This window comes from Mycteria americana, chromosome 5 (genome assembly GCF_035582795.1).
Source record: "Mycteria americana isolate JAX WOST 10 ecotype Jacksonville Zoo and Gardens chromosome 5, USCA_MyAme_1.0, whole genome shotgun sequence".
Classification (NCBI taxonomy): Eukaryota; Metazoa; Chordata; class Aves; order Ciconiiformes; family Ciconiidae; genus Mycteria; species Mycteria americana.
The window spans coordinates 60,310,200-60,337,920 of NC_134369.1; the positions used below are offsets into that span (position 1 = coordinate 60,310,200).

The 27,721-nt window shown below is 36.2% G+C and overlaps 1 protein-coding gene across 5 annotated transcripts in view; it reads left to right on the plus strand.

Moving 5' to 3' along the window:
* Positions 1-27,099, plus strand: part of EML1 (EMAP like 1) — a 132,202-nt gene extending 105,103 nt beyond the window's left edge. For all 5 annotated transcript variants that reach the window (XM_075503572.1, XM_075503570.1, XM_075503571.1 and 2 more), the window contains 15 exons: positions 1,607-1,676; positions 3,571-3,681; positions 6,060-6,155; positions 6,686-6,820; positions 8,312-8,411; positions 10,433-10,587; positions 11,772-11,897; positions 12,160-12,291; positions 16,499-16,566; positions 18,159-18,247; positions 18,761-18,858; positions 18,984-19,071; positions 19,258-19,353; positions 25,130-25,260; positions 25,537-27,099. In XM_075503572.1, coding sequence (XP_075359687.1) covers positions 1,607-1,676; positions 3,571-3,681; positions 6,060-6,155; positions 6,686-6,820; positions 8,312-8,411; positions 10,433-10,587; positions 11,772-11,897; positions 12,160-12,291; positions 16,499-16,566; positions 18,159-18,247; positions 18,761-18,858; positions 18,984-19,071; positions 19,258-19,353; positions 25,130-25,260; positions 25,537-25,662 — 1,621 coding nt within the window. In that variant the 3' untranslated portion in view covers positions 25,663-27,099. The remainder of the gene's footprint in view (positions 1-1,606; positions 1,677-3,570; positions 3,682-6,059; positions 6,156-6,685; positions 6,821-8,311; positions 8,412-10,432; positions 10,588-11,771; positions 11,898-12,159; positions 12,292-16,498; positions 16,567-18,158; positions 18,248-18,760; positions 18,859-18,983; positions 19,072-19,257; positions 19,354-25,129; positions 25,261-25,536) is intronic.
* The last annotated feature ends 622 nt before the right edge of the window (positions 27,100-27,721 follow it).

Consider the following 27,721-nt stretch of genomic DNA (forward strand, 5'->3'; position numbering starts at 1 on the left):
TTGCTAACAATTCCTCCTCGTATTTACTTGAGAAAATTTATTTTCCATAACTAATATACTTTTTACATTGAGAATATAGAAAAGTAGAAATCTGACTTAATCTATAGATCTACTTATGTTCATTACTCTGTTTTTAGGATGCTTTAACATTAATTTCTTCTTCAGACTCTTCTCCTTCCCCCTTTTAAGTAGGATTGAATTATTCATCTTCATCTCGGTCTGGGTGCCAGATACAGGTCCTTTAGGCTCAATCTAACCAACGAAACAGTTTTAATCTCATCTGCGGTCTTCCTGGTAGTCTTCAGGCATGTCTACATCATGGCAGATATCCTGTAAACTAGGCCTGAGCAGCTGGGTTTGTCTGCTGCCATGCAGGCATGCCAGCTTGGGCTTCAAAGTGATTTAGCTGTCTTCAAGCTTAGAGGATACTAGGTATCAGGAAATATCAGTATCGTTAAATTGAAATCGAAATAAACATATGGTTTATCTTGACGGTATTTGTCTGCTTGCTGAGTGTAGCTGAAAAAGAGCACCCGGATTATCTGATGGGCCCTAATGTATGAAATGAGTTTGACATCACTTCTTTAGATTAGGCATTATGACACACCTGTTGTCGCTGAAAGCCAAAAATAGACCTGATAACCAAATCTGTTGCATTATGAGTACGTTTCATAAAATTGAATTATCTATATAATCTATTTGTTTTACTAGGAGATTTTTAACTTGGACCTGTTCCATCTCATTTCTTTCTTTCAAATTTTCTGACTCTCTAGATATTTCAAAGCTTTCAGGTTTATTGGAAAGAGGATACCTTTCTGCATTATAAAGCTGAATGAATTATTGCCACAGTTCACTTTACAGGGCACTTGGTCTCTAGAACTGTATGCAAAGCAGCTGCAGTGAAAAAAGAATTGAGAGAGGATTTAGGGCAAAAATAGACTGTACTCCAGTCTTTAATACAAATTTTAGGTTGCTTTTTCTTAGAGACGTTAGTTAATATTAATCACAGTTTTTAAAATCTCAGTTTTAATCTTAGAATCAAAATTCCTAATTTCTGCATCCTGTTCTTACTTACTAAAGGACTTTTTTTACTTTTTGAAAAGTATTAGGGAGGAGTTGGTATCTCTCTATAAAAGTTGCTGAATATCTGGTCAATACAGTCTGAAGAGCAATGTTTGAGTGGATACATCTGTTTGCTCTGGAGGATTGTCACAGAGAGCATTGACTGTACTGACCAGATATCTGCAACCTCTGATTAGAGGTAACTGAAGTTAGATAAGTAGCTCAAATTGTAAACTCCTTATACACTGCTGTCATTTAAATCTAGGTGAGGTGAATCCCAACATGAGTGAGACTGGGGCTTGTTTGATACATGCTTTGAGGTATTACAATTTAAGCAAATTACTGCCTTGTTCATAAGGGAAGAAGAGGGTTTTTTGAATAAAAGAGCATGAAAATAATTTTGTCAGTTCTGTTTTTATATTTTTAAAATGTTTACATGTACGCTGTGTGCTTTATATGACTAAAATACGGCTATTTATTACAAACTCATGTAAAAGTTTGATGAAATAGATAATGAATGGCCTCTCTTTCTTTTCTTTTTTAGCCTGGCTGTCCATCCTGATAGGATTACTATAGCAACAGGACAAGTTGCAGGGACATCCAAGGATGGAAAAGTGAGTGACCCCTTTGCTGACATAGAGTTGCTTATATTTCATAAGAATATGTTATTAAGAAGATACATGCTATATTCTTTTCACATTGCAGTTAAACTGGTCTTACATTTTAGGACAGAAAACAAGCACAACTTAATTTGAGAGTGCCTATTGTACACTATCAAAGTTACCTAGTTCCATTATCAAGATCAATCAGTGGTTTCTGGTTCCATTACTTACACAGACTGAAGGTAAATTTGGAGCTGGTCTCCAAAAGAGACATGGAAGGATGAGGCTACAAAGGAGATCTGAGAGGGCAGATGGATGCGGGGAAAAGGAGGAGAAGCAGTGGGGATTAAATTGTACACTATACAACTTCATTTCTGACCACAGCTACCAAAACCAAAGTACAAATAAGAATGGCCTTGGGGTGTTTGCTGAAAAACATAAATTCTTACTCTTGCCATCATCTAGGCAAGAATATTTTTCTCTCTATTATTACTTATATTATCGTAAAGCTTAGCTGTAGGCTAGGAATTTGTTTGAAGGGAATAAGATGAACATTGCTCTAAAGAGCTAAGACAAGTGAGAAAGAATGGGTACAAGCAGAGGCAGGAAAAGCATGAGGAAAAAGTTACTCAGCAGGGTATGCAGCTGATGTCACAGCCAGACTATTGCAAAATTTTTGGTAGATGTCAAAGAAGAATTTTGGGATAAACATGGATTATCAATATGCTAATTACTTTAAGAAAATGAGGAAAACAAAATCCCAGTTATGCAATATAAGGTTTATGTAAAGATAACTTAGTTGAGTAACATAAACTATTAATTTTTATTGTGCGTTAGAGAAATCTCTGGTATTTATTTTTTTAACTTCATAAATACAATCCCTTACCATTGTATTTGTGAAATAAAATCTAGAGGTTTGATGTCTATGCTTGAGAGGAATGTGGTATATAGGTAAGCTTATATAAAGGCCATTTATATAACTGAGATACTGAGGTGGCCTTGATTTATTTAATCTTCAGGGCAATTTCACTACTTATTAGCAAGAAAGACTGGCTGTTGCTTCCCCCCCCCGCCCCCCCGATACTATGATAAAACATATTCACTTTATTTGAAAGGGCAGGGAAAAAAAGGAAGTAAAGCATGGCCTTTGTTGTTTTCCTGCAAAGGTTGAAGATGCTGTGTTAAACTCCAAACTACTTTTAAAATACAACTTAATCAGCAAGTACTTCCTGGGGTTGCCCTCTAGTGGATTTGAGAAGCATTTCTGGTTCCACGAGGTTCAGCCTGCGTGGGGCTGTCTGTGGGGTGCAGAAGTCAAAGATGGAGGGGAGGGAGGGGGAACCACCTGGTTTTCATAGGGAATTCATCTTGGGCCATTATGTATACCTTGACTTTTATGTACAAAAAGAAAGTTAGTTCTGATTACAGTTGTACAATTCTTTTCTACGGCCATTTTTATGACACTGAAATTAATTACATTTTAGAAATTCTTAATCTTTTTTTTTTGTGCTTGCTGTTTGATGTTGACCAGAATTATCTCAGTTACTACAGCTTAAACTGATGATCTTGGACCTACCGGTAGGTCCCATATCGCAAGGTCATCACCAGTTTTCATTTATTGAAGGATGTCTCGGTGCCCATTAACTTCAGTGAACTAAAAAGATCAGTGAGACCTGACATGCTGTACACTCTAGATAGTCAGTCCCAGATATTGCTTGTAGGCACAGTAATCAGCAAATCATTTGTAGCATATCTGTGCTAACATGGGTAACTCTAGAGAAGTTCTGATAATTTTCATACCTTAAATTGCATCTAAAAAACATTTTAATACATTCTCATTTTTTTTAAATCCTGATGGGTTTTTGCCACCATTGTTTCAGCTATTATTTCTGTGTCTATTTTATAGCAATTGCCACCACACGTACGTGTCTGGGATTCTGTAACTCTGAATACACTGCATGTCATCGGAATGGGGTTTTTTGACCGAGCTGTCACTTGCATTGCTTTTTCTAAATCTGTAAGTAAAGTAAATGAATCGTCATATTAAGAATGTTTGCTGAACAACTCTTTGAAGTCTTTCAAATTTAGCTTCCTTGACCAAAACAAAATTCAAAGCTGTCTTTTCTCTCTGTTTCTTCTCTAGAAGAGGAAAGCCTGCAACCCAGTTGTTTCTAACAGTTTATGTTAGCAATATCTCAGCAGCCTCAGAGATCTACCTTATGCATGCCATAAAATGCAATTAATTTCTTCAAGGACAAGTAGTTGCAGAAGTACTTGTGTTCTTGAAATTTCAGTATACTTACTTCTTCTCTTTAATCATCCCATTGAGTTTCTCCCTGCATAAGAAAGTTATTATCTCTGCATCTTTTAACCCCCTACACTGTGCCTAAGAATGATTGATGAAAGACCTTTTACAGTGGCCCGTACCAGTGATTTTGGATTTAAAAAATGTGAGCTCCCGTAGGAGAAGCAAAAGCTTTTGCTTGAAGGTAGCAAAGGCATATGGATAAAGGATTGTAAAGAGTTAGAATCCTTGTTAGCCTCTTGGCACCATCCTTTGAAATTCAGTCTATCAGGGAGGTAAAAAAAGATGACACAAGCAACATTCAAGTCCCATATAAAAACATGAGTCTGTAACCTGACACGCACAAGTCCAGAAACCCTCTGTGTAGAACAGAATCCGTAAATGGTGTATGTGGTGGTGTCTGGTTGTCTTGGCAGCATTTTTAAAAAGGAGAGGACTAAATGGTGTATTCCATAGGTAAAGGTACTTCAGTGAAAGTTTCCACAAACACTTGAAATCTAGCGATGACAATATTTTATAGAATGTAGAAAAGAGAGGAGGGAATTGGGAGAGCTGGTTAAGAATACAAAGGTGAAAGCCAATGCAGTTCAAGATCAGCTTTGAAGGATAAATAAAATGGAATAGCAAGCAAATGCTCTGTAAATATCTTCTTGGAGGAAGAAATAGGTACTTAATAACAGGGGATCACTATTGGCAGATGCCAGGAGAAAGCAAGTGTTTGAAATCACAGCATAAAGTAAACAAATTAGAGTCATAGCTTGACCTATTTTGAGCATCACTTCCCATCCTGTAGCAGTACTGCTTATCTCATTTTAGACAGCCCTCTCTTCAGGCTACTCAGTCCTGTCTCTGTCCCGCCTCTTGAGTTGCCTTGGCACAGTTGTTTTTGTAGTTGTGTATTAGGGGCCTGATTCACCAGGAAAACAACCAAGCAACCTCATAAATAAACAAAATGAAGCAGAGTTTGCTTGGGTCTTCTTTTCCCCTGCAAACTGATCTGTTCCCCAAACAGGCTCACTCTATGATAGCCCATACTTTTGCAGTGGCTCAGCTCAAGAGGCAGCAACAAGCGGCTGTGCTATGGGTGGCAGAGGAAGGACTGTTTGTGTCAGCATGGCTGCCAAAGGAGTGCTTGTGTAACCACAGGCTCGGTCTGTTCTGGCAAGCTCATCTGCAGTCAAAGCTAACATAGCTGATGCCAGGGCCAACAGGATACAAAAATCATATTTGAAAGGGTTGGAAAGCAATTAGACATTACGTGATGGTTTATTCCACTGTAGACACACAGCTAGGAACGAACACCAAAGATTGAAAAAAATAGTCCAAAAACTACCTTCCAGATAGCTACTGTTTGGAAAAAGACCTGATGATTGGACAGCAGTCACCATCACTAGTGGGACAGATGTTGGTCAGCTCCCCTCAGCTCAGGTAGAGTCTCAGCTGGAGTTCCTCATCCAGTCTTTGGATTCACACATCAGAAAAATGGGTACTGACTGTAGAACGTCTAGGAAATATGATGCATGAAGAAAGACTAAAGGAATTAGGGTCATTAAGATTAGAAAGACTGATAGAAGTCATAACTATAAAAAAGACAACTGTCAGGAATAAGTTGTTTTCTAATTTCTTATGACGTTCCCTGATTTTGATCCATTATTCCTATATGAAGAGTAAAATTGTTCCCCGTGTCCACAGCAGATACGACAAGAAGTAATTGGTTTAAACTGCCAAGAAAGAAACAGTATAATTATCAGGAAAAGCTTTCTTAACAGTATAGATAATGATGTGTAATTTGCCTTGGGAATTTCCATCGCTGAACGTTTAAAGAGAGGTACCTACCTCATTCCTGACAAAGTCTGTTTGTCTACAGTTTGCAAGAGTTCCTCTTCTAGATCCCTTTTTAGGCCTATTTTTCAATGATCCTATGAATTACTACATTTCACGGAGATCTATGGGATAACTAAAAATGTAACTGTTCAAGTGTAAATAGTTCACTTTCATCTACACAGAAGTATTTAATTATTTTGAATGTGTATGTATATGTTTCTAATGTTGGTTGGGAGATGCATTAATATTTTCCATGTTTTGCTCAGAATGGAGGAAGTAGCCTGTGCTCCGTGGATGACTCAAACGACCATGTGCTTTCTGTGTGGGACTGGCAGAAAGAAGAAAAGCTGGCAGATGTCAAGGTGTTGCAATAAGATATTTTGTACTACTTGCTTGTATGTAGATTTGGATTTCTTGTCATAAAATGCCTTTCTATATTTAACTTCTTGTGCCTTTTTAACACTTTAATTTTATAAAAAGCAAAGAACACGAAGAAAGGGAGTATTTTCTCACTGTTGAGATTACCCCAATAGCTTGGGGTTTTCTTAAATTTTGCTATTGTAGTAATTCTACAATTTATTAGAAAAGTCTAGGCAGTAACGATAGGATCATGTGCAGAAAAGAAATGTCTTAAACTAATCTTTTGTGTAGAACTTCTCATTATCTGAAGTAGTTTTGAGGGATAACTTTTGATACTAAGTTATAAAAACATAAAATCTTTTGACTTCAAAGTATTCTTCCAAAGTATTCCAGACTACACTAATACATGAATAGCTCAGATTTTTCTTACATCAGGAGTTGATCAATTAATCTAACTAGAGAACCATTTAATATTGTTTTGTTTTCTTTGCATTTTAAATTTTGATACAATGTTTTTCTTTTTCCTTCCAAGTGCTCTAATGAGGCTGTATTTGCTGCAGATTTTCACCCTACTGATACAAATATAATAGTTACTTGTGGAAAATCACACCTTTATTTTTGGACACTAGAAGGGAATTCCCTTATTAAAAAGCAAGGATTATTTGAGGTAAAAAATTTTTTTTTCCTTAATTTTATGTTTGTAATAATGGTGCAGTCATACAGAAGTAAAGGTCAATAAAGGTTGAGTAAATCAAAACAATTGATCATTATTAAACTTGAAATTTTACAGAAATTCAGGTAGCATTTGTGGTACGGCACAGAGCTTTTCCATGGGTTTGTCACCACAATGAAGTTTTGAAATGCAATTACCATTCTGTTCCTTGCATTCCTTTTCCTGTATTCTTTATGCTGTCCCCCCATCAAAATAAAACTACCTTAAAGCTCTCTATGCTTACCTCAGGTTAAAAAAATAGAGCATATGTTATATGCTGGGATTTTTTTATTTTGTCAGAGGAAAGACTTTGAAAACCCCATAAATTATGTGAATATGAATATTCTTCCCTCTTCCTCTGTTCTGTTCAGATACATACACATATGTAATTCAAATACAGATTGAGCTGGCCACTCTTTGGTAAATATCATTTTCATTTCAAGGTCTTGATTTGGTTTTGTTCTTAAATATAGACTAAGCTCTACAGCAGTTGCATGCACAGATGAGGGATGTTTGCAGTGACTGCAGGTAACTCCAATAGGGCCTAGTTAACTCTGTGGAGTTGTGGCTCACAAGTATAGTCAATGTCAATTTATATACGTTCTGTGAAATCACAAGGAGATCATGAGATCTCCTTAAATTTCACAGAACGAAAATTAAATTTTGTTCTGTTTAAAGCATTTAACTTTTGTTACATTTTATTTTTCATTCATTTTTAACCCCTGAGCTACTTGGGCAGATTTCTGCCTCTGTTATGGCTCTGTTATTCTCAGTGGTTGTTGCAGATGGAAAAATGTGGTGGTCGTAGTTGAGAACAGTTCTTAGTTTGAGGGAGAAAGAGGCCACACACACTGGTAATCATTGTAAATAATGTCCCTAGAAGCTACTAGCTGGTGAATTTTTTTGTTCCCTTACACATTTCACTGTTTTGTTGCCGTCAGTATCTTAAGTGCAGGGTCTCAAAGCAACATTTCCATTACTGAACCTTAGGATTCTTTCAAGAGATTATTTCTTAATTCTTACACTACAGCCAAACTCTCTAGTAATGTTTTTCTCCTAGAAACTTTGGAGTTAAAAATTACAGTAATAAAGCTTGTTTGCATCTTCGGCCATTTCTAACTACTTAAAGCCTTTGGGATTATGTGGGAGTTGGGGGATTCAGTTTATCTCAGAGCATTCCTGGTCTTGTGTTAAAAGTTGGCAGGCCTTCTCACTCACTCTATCCGCATCTTGTAATTAAATGGTGCAGGATTGGGCCACCAGCCTCAGCTGATGCATCTTTTGCCCTTGCACATATTAAGTGTTTAGATTGTAGGAATGTGTTTAACTCCTGTGTAGATATTTAAGTAATAATAGAGCTGTATAAGACTAAATTACTCAAATGCGTACAGTTAAAATGAATGGGTTGTGTGTTGCTGTGAGTGTATATTTTTCATAACCATGCAGAAACAAGAGAAGCCAAAGTTTGTCCTGTGTGTGACCTTTTCTGAAAATGGTGATACTATTACAGGAGACTCAAGTGGAAACATTTTGGTTTGGGGGAAAGGTAAGACAAGGTTGAAGTTAATAGTGAAATTTTAATATAAAACCGTGAATTTTTACATGAGTGTAGCCTTATTTTAAGACGAATAAATTTTGTTTATCTTGAGTTCTTTCCCAAGACCAGTCCAGCAGATTATGTCTGCATTCTCCTCTACAAGCACCTGAAGAACACATATACCTGACTGCTAGAGCACAAAATTCTATAGAATGTGTTCCCTACGGTCAAACGTTGAATCATAGAGCTATGACAGCATGCGTGGCTTTTACTGACGTAAGAAATGGCAGGAAAAGTTCTTTTCCTTAATCAATGTGATAGTAAGAAACACTGTTAATGTAATTGATGATCTCCTATACAGTCAGTCTGTAGTGTTTGCAAAAATTATGCCTATTGACATACACTTGTAAAAAGACAACAAATAGTTTTATTTGTTTTCCTAGGAAGTCAATCTAAAATATATGCAGATGTAATTGAATTCCTCAGCTTTATTTCAAAAGAACAGATGGATAGGACAAACTTCTTAAAAAAAGTTTTCCAGAAAGAAAAGACTTTTTTTTTTTTTTTTTAAGCAGCAGAAGGCAATGCCTGCCAGAAGGCAAACAGCAGCAACATCCTAAACGTTTACTTAGGGCGTGAGATGCCATGCATAGGAATAAGGAGAATCCCCTAAAGGAGGCCTTATTAGTAAAGGAAGAAGGGATATGGATGACAGCTGCTTCTTATTTACTCAGTGCCTTCTCCCAAGATACTCGAAGTATATAAGATCTGGGAAGCAACATGGTGAATCAGTTACACAGTTGAGCCTTACTGAGCTGTTTTTGTAGACTTTTTCCACCCAAGGACTATCAGCCAATTATCTCCTTGTGCTTTTGTCCCATACACTACTGTTGAGGAAAGGGGTGGATATGGTGTTCGTAACTCAGTTCCTCTTTTATTTCCCTTTTCTTTTTCCTATGCTAGTTTAAAGCATCAGGGGCGGGTTTGCCTTTGTGCTGGTAGACCAATTTCTGCCTTGACTGCAAGCAGCGTCCTCTTCCCTTTCTCCCAGGAATGAAAGGGAATTCTCTGTGTGCTGCAAGATCTCCTCACCTCTGCTGGTTCTTTGGGATGGACAAAAATGTTGTTCTTGTTTTTCTATCTTAGTACAGTGTACTTTCTTTGTCTTTACTACTTTTGACTCAGAGCTCTATGTTCAAGTGAGGGCTGCTTCCACCAGTTTGGAGTACCCTTAGCAAAAACCTCTCTTAATAGAAATCACTTTTAACTGACACATTATATCCATAGATGTGGATAGAAGCAAATGGGATTTATAAAGGAAAAAGCAGTTGTTTCTTCCTAACTTGCATCAGCCCCTCGCTTGTGCTAAAGATAAAGTTAGCCAAGCTTTGATGCAAGGTGCACATTTCGGTAATAGAAACACTGGTAATCATTTCTTTATATTTCATAATAGTAATGGCTCATCAAATTAGAGATGTTTAATCTAATGTAGTAGGTTTGAAGGTGTTTTGAGACTAAGAAGGTACTTGAAGAAGCCAAGTTCATCAGTGAAGAGATACAGGCTCTTTTGGGGAGTGATTCAGCACCTTCTGCCAGATAAGCAAAGACCGCTAGCTTAGTCAGCTCTTGGTGCAAGTTAGGTGTCTGGAGGTTGTGGAATATCCTTGGAGGATAAGAAGTGACTGAGTTATGCTTTCTTTATGATAAGGTGCATAGTCAAACCTAGCTACTGCAGGTCAAATGTGATGTCAAACAATTTAGCTTAAACACCCATAAAGGTTTAAATGAACCCATTTTACTTTGTGTTTGAACTAGACTAAGTGAATATGTTTACTTTTCATTTCTGAGATGGGGGAATAATGTTCTTAAGATGTACTAATTCACTCTCTCTCTGGTGCAACACTCCATTTCCATCATTGTTTAGATATAATCTTTGACAGGTGGTAGTAGAGAAATGGAGGAAAAAAAACAACTGGGGAAAAAGGAGCTAGTAAGCTTTCCATAGCAATATCTTTTCTCCGTCTATCCAGGTACCAATAGAATAAGCCACGCAGTTCAAGGGGCACATGAAGGTGGAATATTTGCACTGTGTATGCTGCGAGATGGCACGTTAGTATCAGGAGGTGGAAAAGACCGAAAGCTGATATCTTGGAATGGAAATTACCAAAAACTTCACAAAACTGAGGTGATATCACCTATCTTGAAATTATTCTGCTACTCAAAATGAAATTTTAGCGGTCTTCTGAACAGAGCTTTTTAAATCAATTTTTTTCTTACGGATGTGTATTCTGTGGGAAAGCAAATTAATGGTAAAATGCAATATCCTGTGATAGCCTATTCATTAACATAATATTTCCTTTTTAAGATCTATGGTAGTTGGAAAACAAATCTTGTGTTCATAGTTTTTCATATTATTTCTTCCTTTCTTTGCAATTAATAATGTGAGGTAATTTTTCACTTCAGAGTATTACAATATTAAAATGTTTTTGTACTTTCCTCTTTTCCAAAATGATGTGAGCATTTTTGTGGGGGTTTAGTACTTGCATTTTTTCATGAATTTCTTGGTTAGTGTTGTGTTTTATTTAAAAAAGAAATTCTGAAAATTAATTCAGTTGCTATGTAGGAACTTAAAAGCTTAAAGCAGAACTTGTTTGGACTGAACTATGTGACTGCTTACATACTGAATGTAAGAGAACAATCAGCATAAAACTCTGAGGAAGGGTTTCAGCTCTACTATATATTATTAAATGTTGCAAATCTATATGCAACTGGAATGGCATGTCTGTTTTGGTAATTCAGTTTTTAACACAGCACAAGGTACACGCTTGTTGTACTGTTTCTAACTGTGGCATCCTTCTTTTTCTCTTATTTGCTCATACAGTGGTATTCCTTGTTATTTTAAATTGTACATCTTCCCTTGAACTTTATATTGGAGATTTGCACTGACTCTTTCAGAACCTAGGCTGCAATTAAAGAAACATACGTTGCAAGAAAGTACTAGTGATACAAAGCCTGACACTATCTCTGAGTAGAAATGCTTAATCTGATATCACAGCTGCAATGATTAAATTATGATCGAGTTAACACAGCATGAAGGAACCTTTTCTGTTTGTTGAAATACCTGGTTTATCTGTACAAATGGAGTGTTCTGTAGATAAGGATGTCTTTTCTTGTAGTGTTATAAAGACAGTTACTGAGCTGATGCAAGTTGTTATAAACTTTTGAAAGTCAGGCATATATATTCATCCATTTCATTTCTTCTCTGCGCAACACTTATTAAAATGCATTTGCTAGGCCATACGTCTTTAAAAATAGCAACGCTTGACAAATTGTCTGACTTATCTATCTGTTTGTCTGTTACGACCACAGATTCCAGAGCAGTTTGGTCCAATAAGAACAGTAGCAGAGGGAAAAGGGGACGTTGTATTAATAGGAACCACTAGAAACTTCGTCCTACAGGGCACGCTATCAGGAGATTTTTTCCCAATTACCCAGGTAAGCTGTTGCCTTACAAGAACATTTCTAAGTGTGTAATAGCAGTAAAGGTATTGCTTAAAGTTAAGTTTCATAAATATGCATCTATTTGATTTATTATTACAGTACTTTTGGCAATAAATAACGTATAAATATGCATCTATCTAAGCCAACGTATTTTTGTAATGCTTTAATATACAGTTTGGTCACTTTAATCCTGTTTAAATATGTTTAGTTTTGATGGTATTGTCCGTCTTGTCAAGAAACGTTTCTGCTTGTGTAGGGTCACACTGATGAGCTTTGGGGACTTGCAGTCCATTCCTCTAAACCTCAGTTCTTCACTTGTGGACATGACAAACACATTACCCTCTGGGATGCTACCACTCATCGTCCTATCTGGAACAAGATTATAGAGGTATAAATTTATTAAACACAACTCTACTCCTCTTATAGAATTTCTCAAGTACTTTGGGTTTTTCATAAGATTATTGATTAAAAATATCTTAAAAGTATTAACTTGAGGAAAAACATGAGAGTCATAAAATTTCTCTTTCTGAAAATGGACGTAAAACTCTTAAAAACAAGAATTTTAAACCCCCGGTTATGTGGATCTATATGCTGTATCATATGGAAGTATACAGTGCTGTTGACATTTATATTTTTTTACTAGGAAGAGAACCACAAATGTAAAGCTAGGAAATATTTATCATTTAGAAGTAGTTCTGATCAGGATTACTACTACTACTACTATCCTGAGCATGACAGTCAGAATTCAGAAGGAAAATATCTTTTTTGGTGACATTTTTGGCCTTCCTCATTCATTTTCTATAATTTATTAGTATTTTTATACATCCTGTTCACAAATAAACAAATGTGGTTTTTAGAATTTCACTTCCTATATGAAACTTGATGTTTAGGTACTGAAGGAATACTTAGTGGAGGCTCAGTTTTATACTGTACATAGGCACTTGGTTGTGCATCTGCAGACTCCTGATGGCTTTGTGGTGACAGCTGATTACTACATACATCACTAGGAACCGATTCTTTAGCATAACTTTTTTTGACACCTGATCACTTTCCTAAATATTTACTGATAAAAAGACATTGGCTTATCTCCTAGAGACAGCAGTGATGCTTTTATCTATCTATTTTGAGATGCCACTATGACAGTTTTTTTCAAACAGTCTTCTCTTTACATTTTTTTAATAGGTGTGAGAGTATGTTTTTTTGGAGATACATGTACTGATCACAATAAAGAAGTTACTTCTCAGTCTTTCTTATCTGACCTCTGTACAGTGGAAAAGTTCACAGATTACTTCAGGAAAAAGAAAACACCTGCTGTAGATATATATCCAATATACAGGTTTGCAGATAAATTGTAGCCAGTAACTTATAGACGACCCTCATGTTGCTGACAAAAGTGCTTTCTGTTTGATATAGTAAACAATCCTTTATTAGTTTACATGAAGTTTTGAAAATCTTAATTATGCAACTTTTCTCATAAAAAGATTGTTCATTTTCAGGCCTACATAACACTTTAAGTGAAAGCTAGTATTGATAACACTTACTGAATACAACGCATGTGCAATAATTATATGCTGTGGCATCAGGCTGAAGCAGTCTTAATAGAACAGTGTTTGCCAAACTGTCTCATAGTATCCCGCTCCAGTTGTATGCACTTGTTAAATCACACTTGCTTGGTGAATGAGGAAATTGGAATTTATTCTGTCTAACCAAGGTCATATGTTCTACGATCCATATTTTTGTTGACATGGGAAGCTTCTAAATTAATTGGAGAGACCAAATCAACAGTTACTGCCCCAGAGATGGAGCCGTATTTTCATAGTTCAGTGCCTAGGTTATAAAGACAGATTGGCCTGTAGTATAAGAACTTAAAGAAAGGAAAATAAAAGTAGTTATTTTAATGTAAAAAAAAGGAAATCAATAATACTAAGAGTTTGGCCTGAGAGGCAGGCAGATAATTGCATTTTCCTACCTCTTGATCATTTTAGGGTTTAAGGTATGTTCATATGATTTAGATTTAAAAATAAGCTATCTCCCCTTCAGTCTTTAGGAATACTGTAGTTGGGCCTTAGGGGAATGGTCAAATCTTGAGACACACCAAAATCTTAATGTGCTTGAAAATCTCTTGAACTGTTACCAAGATGCCTAATGCAAGATAAAATAAATACCAGCACACTTGGGCTACAAACTTCAGTGATAAAACATATTTTTAAAAATCAGTGAGCAGTTATAAACCAAATTTTCCAGGATCTGTCTTGGTAGACTCTCTAAAAAAAGATAAACTGGTGCCTTTTTTTGTTTTGAAATACAGCAATAGCAGTGTACTGTATGGTACTGTATGGAATATGAACACATTTGATTGCAGCAGTTCCTTCACATGCAATTCAGAGTGACTCGAACAGTGACACGACTGGAAACTTTTACATAGACCTTTCTGGTCTTTATTGTAGTTTTTTTGTGGAGACTTAATTTGATTATTTAGAAATGGTGCATGACTGGTTTTGTGCAAGTCTTATTTATAAATATCCTGAAGTGGAAAGTAAAATCATTGGTACAATTTTTTATGCTTTCCTAATAAATTTATTTTTTGTCAGAAAAAAATCGTCATGTAATTCAGTTGCAGGTACTAATGTGATCCTTTACTCTGCCTAGTGTAAAGGTGTATGTTTTTGTATACTTGCATACACTTTCAAAAACGCTAGGAGAATAAGAAGTTAGTCCTTCTGATATATTTCTCATTACAGGAACAGTATACTGAGGAGGGCCTATAGTCATGAAGAGAAGTGCAAAATTTGGCACTTTGCTCTCTTGCAGTCTAAAGAAAAGAGCATTTAGAAGGTTGAGCTGATAGCGAAACATCATTAGTGGAGAGAAGTACAATATGCGGAACAGGAACAAATCTATTAATCAGATAAGCTGCTATCTCAGAAATAAAGTTACCTGAGTAATCATCAACTCAAAAAAGGACATCGTTTCCACTGTTTTATCCTTTGTGTCCTCTGAAAAACGGAACTGGAGTTTAGCTGATTATGACTTACAGTGAGCTTCAATTAATATTTAGCTGTGGTTTTGCAAATATAAGACACTCTCTAAGAAACCGTTATTGAAATTGTTATTGAATGTTATTGAAATGTTTTTACTAAATGTTATTGAAACATTTAAGAAACTGCTTTATTTACCTTGATTCTTTTGAAAAGGTTGATGGCAACAGCAGTAGGACTATTAAACTAGACTTAGATTTATTTCTTTTCCCCTCCAAGTACACACTACTTCTTTAAGACAAGATTCCTGTTATCAATCTTGACAATAATCTCCTTATTAACCACCTGACATGTCTGAGACTATGTTTCATAAATCAGTGACTGATGATCTAGAGTAAATAAATCGTGTTAACCTGTTTTTGTCATAGAGATCTATGTAAAAGCTTTTTAATGTAGTTATGAGTACAAGTTACTGCTCAGATTAAATTCACTGTTTGAACCTCTGGTTTATTCAAGAGAGTATTTTAGCATTTACTATAAAGTTATACTTTAAAAAAAATAGCAAATTTTCCTTTCTGGACTACTGTAGTGGTTTAGAACATGCATATAGAAATCCTGGATCTCAACAATTCTCAGAAATTTCTTTAGAGTTAGTAACGTCTTTGAAATTAGTCACTTGTTTAAAATCAATGAGAATATCCCTTACACCTAGCCTCTAGGGCTAGTAATTACAAATTGCTAAAAATGTGAACAGGTTTACTAAAATGGCTACAATGCGATACTATTTTAGAAATAGAAAATCAAGGACATAAGCATTTCTGTGAGATATGTTACTAGATTTTTTTTTTTTCCTTACATTTTAAAATTATTTTTGGCAGGTATCAGAAAAAATAAGGTATTTATTTTGGGACTTTCTGCTATAACCTGAAGAGTTCTGGAGCTCATTCTTTGTAACTGAACAAGTACTAGAAAGAAAATGCTTACCTTTTTTTTTAGGCATATGTTTAAATTGCAAGAAAAACACAGCAATTCTCCTGTCTCCATAATAACAGACTATACAAAGTAAAATATTTTAAAATTGCATCTCAAAATAAGAAACCCAGTTTATGCCCTTAATCTCCCACTAAACTGCAACTGGCAGGTGCTCGAAAAGGTGTTGGTGCGTATAGAAGTTAGGCTTTACCCCTCCGTGCAAAGTGATACATACCTTTGTTCAATAAGGTACTTGCTTGTCCTTTAGACAGTAGGTAAACTGCAGCTTTGATACTTAATTCTTAGGTCACCTCTCATTTAATAAGTTATTTTTATCTCTTACTTGTTTGTGATTTGTTGAGAAGCTGCCTTTGCCAATGTTATTGTTATGAAATCACTTGCCAAGTTATTTTTAGATAGTGAAGAAAAGAAAACAGTGGCCGTGCATAGAGGGGAAAAAATTGGGTAACATTTCAATCAGTTAAAAATGTTTTTTTCCCTCAAGTTTGTATTTAAAAAAATTTTTTTAAAACCCCAAAAAATCAACGAGAGAGACTTACTCTTTTCCTGAGGTAGATAATTGAACTGTGTTTTTGTTATAACTTGGACTGGTAAAAAACTGTGCTTCCTTCTGAAACATTTTAGGATCCAGCACAGTCTTCAGGTTTTCATCCTTCAGCATCTGTTGTTGCAGTAGGGACACTGACCGGAAGGTAAGATGCGCAGAGCTACACCTTGGGCACCAACAAACACGACATGATTTTTCCAGCTCACGTCCAAGTTCATGTTCTTGTTTTGCAGATGTATGCGTGACATACATTCATCCCCTATTGATTTCTATTGAATTGCAGAGTGAAATTTATTAGTATTGCCTGAGTGTCTAGAAACCCTAGTCTTGGACCAGTACCCCGTGTTTGCTGAGTGTTGCATGAACACAGAACGAAGAGATGGTTTCTGCCCTGGGAGAGCAGCAATCTGAGATCAGTGGGAGGAGACGGATTTGAACAGGGCAGGAAGCCTAGGTTAGCAGTGAGACCATGCATGGGAGGTGCTGTCACCATACCAGTGACCTAAGTGTTAAATCTTTGTGTCCATTGTGGCAAAGGAGAGGCTACAGGAGGAGACTGAGATGAGTCAGCTTTGCAGATGCCTGTGGAGATCTTCTCTGAGGCCTGTAGGGCAGCATAGAGGAAATCACATGAAAAAAAGTTGCTTGTTGGAAAATTTAGCAAGTGGCTTATTGTCTGTAATGCAGTGACAACCAGAGGCTTTAACAAAAATTTGGCAAATGTTCCACTGTGCTAGACGTAGTGTAACAATGCATATTAAGAGACTTGTTCTGCCTGAAGAGTGTAAGGCGTAAACAAGACATGCAAAACCAGGGTAAAAAGTAGTATCTCCATTTTACAGGGCCGATTGAGCCCTTGGTCACAGAGTGGGTCAACGGCAGACCCTGGGTTTAACCTTGGATGTCTGTCATAGGAGGAAGGATTGCCTTTGCCATAACTTCATCCTCTCCTTTAATGTCACTTGAGGGCAGACTTTGCTGTCAGTATTGAAAACAGTTCCACTCAATTGAGAATATATAGAATGCTTATAGGTTATGAGCCAAGATTATTTAGGATTGTATATCAATTCTACATAAGGGATTTACTTTAGTTACTAAATTTACTTTATTTACTAAATAAAGTAAATCAAAAGGAGAAGCTTTGAGAGGAATCTTTACTTTGTCTTTAATAATTTGATGCAAGTGTTGGAATGCAAATTTTATCTTTGTCTCTTCTACATGTTTCCACAAATTAAATTTTGGGTTATTAAAATTAATTAATTAAATTAAATTTATTAAAAATTAATACATTAATAAACTTAAAAATAAATTGATAAATAAAGCTAATCCTTCCATCAAAAGAGGATGGTCCTGATTCTTGCTTGTGTTTTCCTTTGCTCTAGGATTTCATGTCGGCATCAATTTAAACGTGAGCATAGCATAGAGGAGGGTCATTAAAGGAGAAGGTCATTATATGTAATGCTTACTTTATTCTAGTGCATGACAGACAGTAAAACAGACTAAAATCTGAAGACTGATATCAGGGTCAATGTCTGATCATTTTTATGGTTAAAAAACATGGGAAAGAAACTATCCTTCTGTTAAAGTAAAAATAAACCAAAACGAGTAGCAGTTGCTGTTTTTCTTTTGCTGGTGTAAAACTTATGCTATTTTGACAGAAGAAAAGTTGGTCAAGACTACAGTAGATTGAAATTCCTTATGGAATGATTTATTGGCCTCTTTCTATATTTACAACAGGTGGTTTGTGTTTGACACAGAAACAAAAGACTTGGTCACTGTACACACAGATGGAAACGAACAGCTGTCTGTAATGCGTTACTCACCAGGTTTGAGAGCATTTATTTACTGGTTAAAAAAAAGTGTTGAATTTTTTTTATTAAATTTGGGGTTGGTTTGTTTTAAAATAATTTCCCACTTGCCATACTGAAGTTGAAAATAAATATGCCATGAAACATTGGCAACACTGAATGGGTGGTGTCTTAAGCTCTAATTTTCTTCTCCCTCCCCCACATGCTCAGTATGGTTTCACTGGGAAGGAAAAAACCAAATATGACTTAACTGTGCAGGCTGTTGCAATCAGGTTAGCCCTAAATGGACTGTAGCTGCTTCCAGAAGTGTCATGTGTTTTTAACAGTATTTTCTGTATAAACATGCTGTTTTGTAATCTTGAAACATGCATCAATATGCAACTGAAAAAGAAAAAATAGCATTTTATGTTTTCATTTTTTGGTATCAAGGCCTTTAAGAACAGTTCCTCTTGTCTGTGACATGCTAACATTTCAAAATTAGCCTAAGTTCTTTCTTACAGGAATAATTACTCTTCACTTTTGTGTTTATAGATGGAAACTTCTTGGCAATAGGTTCCCATGACAACTGTATTTATATATATGGCGTAAGTGAAAATGGAAGAAAGTACACTAGAATTGGTAAATGTTCAGTAAGTAACCTTTTTTTCTCCTGGTTCAATATTAACAACTTAAGTGTGTTTTGTAGCACAGTATTAATGCTGTCACATGGAGAGATATTGTTAGTGCAGTTAATACAATATTTTTCTCTTTGTAGGGTCATTCCAGCTTCATTACTCATCTGGACTGGTCTGTTAATTCACAGTATCTTGTGTCTAATTCAGGAGACTATGAAATCTTATACTGTGAGTAAGAATTATATTTAGTCCTTTTGTGCAAAGTTCAGGCAGTCTAATACAGATTTAAAATTTAAATGAGACCATATAACTGCCAAGATAGACCGTATGTTTTAATTCATCTGCTGCAATCAAAAATCTATACAATTTGAGAATTAAAAACGTTATCATGTGGTTGTTTTTTTTCTTTTGTAGGGATCCCCTCTGCTTGTAAACAAGTTGTGAGTGTTGAAACAACTAGAGATCTAGAATGGGCCACTTACACCTGTACTTTAGGATTCCATGTTTTTGGTAAGTATCTTTCCTCTTACAAGTTCTTACCATTCTTGTTATTAACAGGCACTTGGATTGCCAGCTTTTTCTTATGAAACATGACTATTCATATTTCAGTAAAAAATACAGAACTTCTGTTATGCCATTTTTACTACAATCTGTCCTCTTATTTCAATCCAGAAAGACTCTGATTTAATATTCTTGCTAGCTTCAAGTATAAATATTAAATTACAACATAGGTGGGAGACAAGGAAGAAATCACACACTGCCCTTTCTGTCACACTAGAGCTGCTTCTCATCTCTTTAAATTTTAAGTACCAGTTCTATGGAATTATCGTTTATTTAGGCAGCTATTGGGCCAAATCTCCTTACCAGAACCAGTTTCATGTGCACCAGTTACTGTGCAAACACAAAACAGGTGACGGTATCTGTCACTAAGTACTTACAATGTATTTTGATACAATATATAACAATTAAATGAGGTGAAAGGAATGCAAGAAGAAAGAAGAAAATTTCCATGGGAGTTCTCTTCTGCCAGTTTTGAAGGAGCTGCTTTCCCCAGTGTACTCTGAAGCTTCGTACTCATTCCACAATGTGTGCAGAACTAGACAGATCGTTACAAAAGCTGTGAGTACAAGGAGCTTCAAATTCTTCAGTCCTCAGGATAAAATAGGAAGCCATGGTAGAAGTTCAGAGAAGAGTTTGATTTAGTATAAGCACTAAGCAAGGAAGATTTTCACCCATGTTTCAAGCAGTGTAGATGCAGTGATGTGTTTGAAAGCAGCCAGAAAGGACATGTTTTTAGAGCCTAGAAGATGCGATGGCAGTAGCAATATGCTGGGAAGAAACATTCAAATTTTCTAAAATTTAACTGACAGGCAGTGCTTGAGTATCACTACAACACACGGTTTAGTAAAAGGAGGAAGTCCTAGAAGACTGGCTGCATGTTAACTTAATATGTTTCTCATATGAAGGATGAAGGCCCTTATAGAACTGTTAGCATATTCCTGGGCTTTGGGTATACCAGACACACAGTTAGAGCCACAAAGTCTTTGCATTTAGCATCAAAGGTTCAGATGTTCTGAAATTATGAATTCTTTATTCCTTACGTTATGATTTGGAGTATTCCTTACGTTATGATTTGGATTCATGCAAAATATAGTGCTAATAGAACATGGGGCTGCTTGTGGTGCCTAGAGTCTCATAGGAGAGGCGTGTCACATCTAAGAGGGGTTTTTTCCTCCCTTGGAACAGATCAGCTTTTGGAGCAGGTCTGTGGAACAAAATGATCTACTGGGCCAATGGGGAACATGTGGAAACATCATATACTTTTTTATACTTACAGTCCTCCATGCTGAACTGGTGTATTGTAAGCTAAAGCAACAGGGATGAGGAATAAATAAAAGTAGTTGCTCATTTTAATAATTACCACAATTATTATTTTAGTAATGTAATAGAGATTGTGAGGATGTTCATCAAATGAATGGAATTTTAAAGTAAAAGGATACAACTTATTCAGAAAGGATGTGTAATGCCAAAGTGGTGGAACTTTTTTATATACGGAACATGGTGCCATATATACTTAGGATTCATAGCTATACAGTTAGGTTCAGACTGGGAAGTTTCAAAGGTAATGCATAATAATTATAGATGAAAAAAAGAATATTAATGGTGGCAGGGTTATACTGTTACCCATCCTTCCAGAAAGATCAAATGAATGGATTTTTTTTTTAATAGCTAGCAGAATCAGTCAAATCACAGGAATTTCTGAGGATGTGAGATTTTAAATATTCCAGTGTCTTTTGGGAAAGGAATTGCAAGTACACTGGCTAACAAGCAAGTTCTCAAAATTATTCTGATACAGGAAACAGATAAGCAGCTAGAGGGGAGTTTCTTCCACATTTGATTCTCAGGAGGTGGAAAGAACTTGCTGAGAATGTGAATGCACCTTGTGTAGGAATGACTGTGGAATCAGGGTGGTGTGATCCTTAGTATAGGAAGGAAAAAGAGCAACAAAATGAAAATAATGGACTTCAGGGAGGGAGACTGCAGAAGTCCAAAGCCCTATTAGGGAAGATCAGAAGTTGGAGAAAAGATGAGATGCCATAATTCCTTAAAAGGTACGAAGGGCGCAAACTCTGTCAGCCCAGAGGAAAGAGAGGAATGGCAGCAAGACACAAACTTGGTTAAACTGTTTCTACAAGGAAGAGGAGTGTGGAAAGTAGAAACTGTGTTGGAGGACAAAGGAGACATACCAGCAAAACCTAAACATAAATGCAGGTGACAAGTACAGTAATAAAAGAATGGCCGACGACAATATTGGTCTGCTACATGGAGGGGAGGGAGAGGAGACATGACACTGCTAAAGCTGAAGTGTTTAAAAAAACCTTTTTTTCTCTTTTTATATGTCTTCATTAGAAGACCTACTACAATTTGATGACTAACCCAGTTAGTGCCGGTAATGAAAGGATAAGACCTCTGCTTTCAGTAGGGAGGGAATAGATTAGACAATAGTTAGGAGTTAGATATTTTCAGAGTATCTGTGTGTGATGAACCTTGTTGTATCTGTAAAAACAACTGGTTAGCATAATCTCACGACCATTAGTACTTATTTTCAGGACCCCACAGGGAACAGGCAAGGTACTGGAAAAAAGGAGAAGAATGACTGCAATGTCTGTGGAATCATATAGTTACCTTCAGAGCCCACATGGAGAGGATAAAGTGAAAAGTTAGCGCCTAGAATAATAAATTGAAGAAACTCATAAATTATAAATTGGAAACCAGTCCAGTAATGTTGGAAATCACTCTACTATTCAGTACTTTGGGGCCTCAGAGCAGCCAGTATGAACAGTCTTTAAATGCTTGCTGGGATTGCCCCACTGGACATGGAAGAAGCAATCACATCATCAAAGACGTGAGGCATCTAGTATATTGATTTTGCAGTAGCTACTAGCTGACTGAAACTAGGGATATTTTCTCACTCTAGTAGAACCACATAAAAATCACAAATAGTATGCATAGCACTCGCAGAGCAACATAACCAGTGCAGGGGGGAAAATGAACATTGATCTGTTGAACACCTGTCTTCAAGCAAGGGAACAGATTAGTCAGCCTGGAAATGTTTAGAGATGATTCAACTGAAAATCAACAGCATGTAAAGTGTGTTCAATGGAGGATATTTTAGTGATACAAACACGTGTAAATGTGAAGGATTAAAGACTTTAAAACACTTCCTGATCTGTATGCTCTTGCAAAAGCCATGTGCTGCTGGATATGCAACCAAGGCATCAGTTCATATCACATGCCCAGTTTTGGAAAAATTAGTATTTGAGGTGAAGGACAGGAACAGAAGAAATCTAAGATGCTGTGCAAAGCCTGACAACATTGCAAGCAAAGCAGAGCTCAGACTGGTTGGGTTCAAAACAGACTAGAAGTCTGTACGCTGAATATTATGTCTGTTTGAGTATATTTATTAATAGCATGGATGATAAAACAGTGTGTATAATTCGTAGGTGGTATGAAGCTGCAGGATTAGCAAATTGTCTGGAGAAATAGAGGAATGGTATGAAAAAAGGGGCAATTCAATAGAGACAAATAGGAGGTTGCACACTTGAACAGCAGAACCCAGTTGTACAAATACAGAATGGAGGAGAGCAGGCCAGAGCGTTCTGCACAGAAAGATCAGATTACTCTTGCATACAAACTGAACGCGAGTCGACAGCATTATGCTGTTGTAGAAAAGGCAGATGCATTAGCGGGATATGTAATGAAAAGGATGCCATGCAAAATGGGAAGTAATCGTCCATTTATCAGTATCTGCTTCAGTCACAGCTGGAATAGCTGCTTCTGGTTTTTGCACATTGGACCAACAGATAATGTGCTGACTAGCAAGAATAATTATCCATCTAAATATTTTTCTGTGAGAAGAGATGTAATGAATGAATTTTAGAGAACAGGACGAGAAAAAAAGCATGGCATTGATCTTCAAATAAGAAAAAGGAAACGGTCTCTTTTTCTATGTCTGCAAATGATGGGAAGAAAAAAATGGACTACTTTTTCAGCAAAGGGGATTCAGTTCACATATTTGGAAAAACTAACAGTGAGGCACTGGAATAAATTTTGAAAGAGCACGGAGTCTCAAAAAAAAACCCCAAACCCCTGATATGATCCTTTCCCCATTTCAAAATGGCAATCTTGTTTCTTAAACCATTTCCTTTAGGGGTTATTTCCAGTTTGTCATAGATGCCTGTCTCTTTTCAGCTAGCATCTGATGTTCATACAGCCTCCTTTTTGTCAAAGCAGTTATTTAAAACAGCTTTTCTGTGTCTCTTCATTCTACGTATTCATAACTCCTCAAATAGCAATTACTGTGTTTCTGCTTTGCACCTTCCTTTTCTTTCATCCTTGCCTCTTTTTTAATATCCCTGATCCGGCAAAGAGGTCTTTCTACACACATCTGGAGAGTTAGTAGCAGCCCACAAATCAGTACTTTGTGCCTCATTTTATTTACAACAATTTGTAATTCCACATAAAGACATGGAATCACTTCCTCTTAGTGCTTTTGAATTGCTGTGCAATGATACAAAGAATTGTATACTGTATTTGGGAAGAATTACATGTGGATTGAAGTCTAGCTGTTTGCATGGTGCAGGGCAGATGCCCACTTTGGCGTTATCAGTAGCCCAGAGAAGGGAAGCTGGAGCGTGCCTGCCCTGCCCGCAGGCGTAGGCATCCTTCCAGGGGATGGGAGGGCAAGCAGGGGGAGTAGCAACTGTCTCATCTTGACCTGTAATAACAAGGAAGGAGGAGCATGCACTCGACTTCAGGGGGACACTGCAGAGGATGTGTGACATAGGGACAGTCACTGAAAATCGTAACGCCAAGACAAGGTGGTTTTTTTGCCAAATCATAATGGCAGAACACACGTTGTAACTGATTATGTCAGTGGTCTCTGAAAGTTAGACATCATTTATGTTGAATAGGAATTAGATATAATCTGAATTACAAAAATCATAAAAAAAACCCCACAGTAGTGCATACAAAAAAAAAGAAATTTCAATAACTGGTTGGATTTTATTACATTTACAATTTATTACAGGCAAGTATTCAGAGGCTTTAAAGATGTGGCGCATAGATTTGGTCCTTGCATTAATGAGCCTACAGTTTAATTTTAGAACACCACTTTGTGCAAGAACAGCAAGGAGTAGAGTATGTGAGGAAGGAGGAGAATTACTTACAGTAAAACAAAAGCATTTTAAAAATTTATAGTAGGTTTAGTTTCTTTTTGAGGGATCTATTAATTACTAAAATAACATTTTAAACTATATAATTTCTTGTTTCATAGGTTTTAGACTTTAATAATATGAAGAAAGCATGTTGAATCATACATAGGTAGTTTTTTAGACTACAGTAGTATGAAGAAAGTATGTTAGCTCATACATAAGCAGAAGGGAAAATAAAAGCAGTAACTCTTATTTTTCTACATAACCATATGAAAATTCTTTTAGGCTCAGAGACATGACCGTAATTCAGCAGAATTCTTTTTTTCATAGTAAAAAGCACTTCCCTGACTAGAGGAAATAAAGTATTTGTTTATGTGCTTGATTTCCTATTGGGATGTGATCTTTTGCTGGTACTGAAGTACGCATACTGACTCAGCTGCTGTTATTTTTATAGTTTTATCTTTTCACTTTTTTTTAAAACGAGTAATCCTTTATTAATATTTTAACAAAAACTTAAGCTGTCACTTTTATTTCCATTATAAAAACCTTTAATTAGTCCCTCTGTGTTTCAGGTGTATGGCCTGAAGGTTCAGATGGAACAGATATCAACGCTGTCTGTCGATCACATGGGAGAAAACTGCTGTCAACAGGGGATGATTTTGGCAAAGTACATCTCTTCTCATATCCATGTTCACAGTTTAGGGTAAGGTATTTTCAAAAAATTTACTCTTGTAACTTGCACAAATGCATTAAATGTTGTTTTCCTAAGTGTAAAAAAAAAAAAAAAAAAAAAAAAGGGAATATGTATATGCCTAAGGGATTTACTTAAGGTTGATTGAGACTACAATTAAATTTAAAATTTAATTTAATATTAAAATACTTTGAGAATGATGTGATGCATTGGTTTCATTGTTGTATGAATGTTATAACAATATGTTTTTATGACAGTTTATATTCTCACTAATATGGTGTTTTCTAGGCTCCAAGCCATGTGTACGGTGGACATAGTAGTCATGTAACTAATGTAGATTTTCTGTGTGAAGACACCCATCTCATCTCCACAGGCGGAAAAGATACAAGTATTATGCAGTGGCGAGTCATTTAAAGGAAACGTCAGTGTGAACATACACAGTTGAGTCGACCATGCACAGAACTTATGTATAAACTGTATATTTAAAACTTAACAGTATGTTTGCAGTTTAGCCTGGTCACTGTGATTTTTTGTTTAAAAAATTCTTACAAACCTCAGGAAAATTAAGCCCTGTGCTGGTTACCTTACTCAGTCTAGTGATTTTTTTTTTCATTGTGTCACACCTTAAGAATGATCGTTTTCTCTTCTGTTGTACAATATACAATACAGTACAAGTTTAATATAAAAAATGTGGCTTGACAGTTTGCAATACAGTGGTATCAGCAGAATGTGACTGTCTTAAATGTTTTCTATAAACACTGCTAAAATGGTCACAAAAATGCCTTTCAAAGACTGTATATATGTGCTTATTTGTTTCACTATCTACACTTTGTACTGTATATCTACTTATTTAGAAAAATCTATGACGTTGTCAAGGTACTGAATTGTTTCTGATGGAGGATGCTGAATAGATACAAAAAGTATAAACCGAGATGTAAGATGCAAAAATTAGTGTTCTAGACCTGAAAAATGTGAATGCTGGTAAATTTGCATTCTCTTAGGAATAGCACACCTTGGGTATCACCCGTGAGGAGTTGTGTTCCCTTTCAAGTGAATCAGCAGGTTATGCCCCAGTTTGACCTGAATATCTCAGCAGGGTTTACAGATGTCTATGTGGTTCAGGTATTCCATATGAGTTTAAATTAAAAATCTTTTTACTTGTATATGAACAATTTCTTTTTGAAAACAAAACAAAAAAGCTTGGCCACATCCCCATTATTGGTTGATATATTTAACTAATATGTATATTAATCAGCATGATGCTATATTGTACATGTATAAGATTTTAGCAGTTCATAACAAATGGTAAGGCCATCTAGCTTTACTTTTTTATGCTTATGGATATTGTATATTTGTATTTTAAGACCAAGTAGACCAAGTCTAAAGATATCTTTTTAAGTGTACCATAAACCTGCAGAGGGTAAAGGAAGTCTTGGAAGCCTACATGAGATATTAATGTGTAACTTCTGGCCCCTGTGTTTTGTGCATGGATGGATATTTATAGTATGAAATAAGATTGTGTTTTGCAATGAAGTAATAGTGGAGGTGGTATAAAATGGTTAAGAAGGCCTTATCAATGTTGATTGTGACACAGATTGAAATGTATTGTTTACTTTGAGGAATGTATCCGAAGAATTTTAAAAGAGAGGAGTTCTAAGCAGACTCGAAAAAGGTAATATTAAAATTTTGCTTGTAATGGACAGTAAACGTTAATTCTCTGAACTCTAAAGCACTGGTTGTTTAGAGTGATTTAAATGAAATGGAATCAATAAATTTTGAAACTTTTTTTATTACATCTCCAACCTCCTACACTGAAAGTGCAGGACACCAATAAACATGTATTAAAGTGAATTTTCAATGCCTTCTTCCTGTTTAGTAAAATATCTTTGTTTCAACTTGAAATACTTATAGAAGAGACAGGCTTTTACTTAACGACACACATTTGTGATTTCTCAATTAGAGCTGCATTTGAAACTATTTGGGAATAAAATCTAGTTTTGGGGGTACATAATTTCATGCGTGAGCATGATCCTGGGAATGTGATCCCTAATGCACACCACGAGAGTGAAACTCCAGCTTCCCTGCCGGGAAGCAGGACACACCGCATGCCTTCACCTACAAACTCCCTTGGTTCTGCCTCCTAGTACATACCACTTATCCCTGAGCACTCGGCTGGGGGAGGACTGTCATTCCACCGCACATGGCAAGAGCTCCTGACAATTTCTCTGTGTTAGGAACTTGTCCTCAGGCAAGACTTTTGAAGGCCACGGTCTCAGGGTCACTTTAACCTGACGCTATCTAGCCCTGTCACTGAAGCAAGAGGTCTTGCCCCCAGCTGCTTATTCCCATCCCGTGCAGCAGCACAAGAGTTATTGTGACCATAGGGAGAACCCAGCTGGGAGATGGACCCAGGTTAAAAAAAAAAAAAAGGCCAAGCAAGCAAACAACAACTACTACAAAACAGCGAATCCTT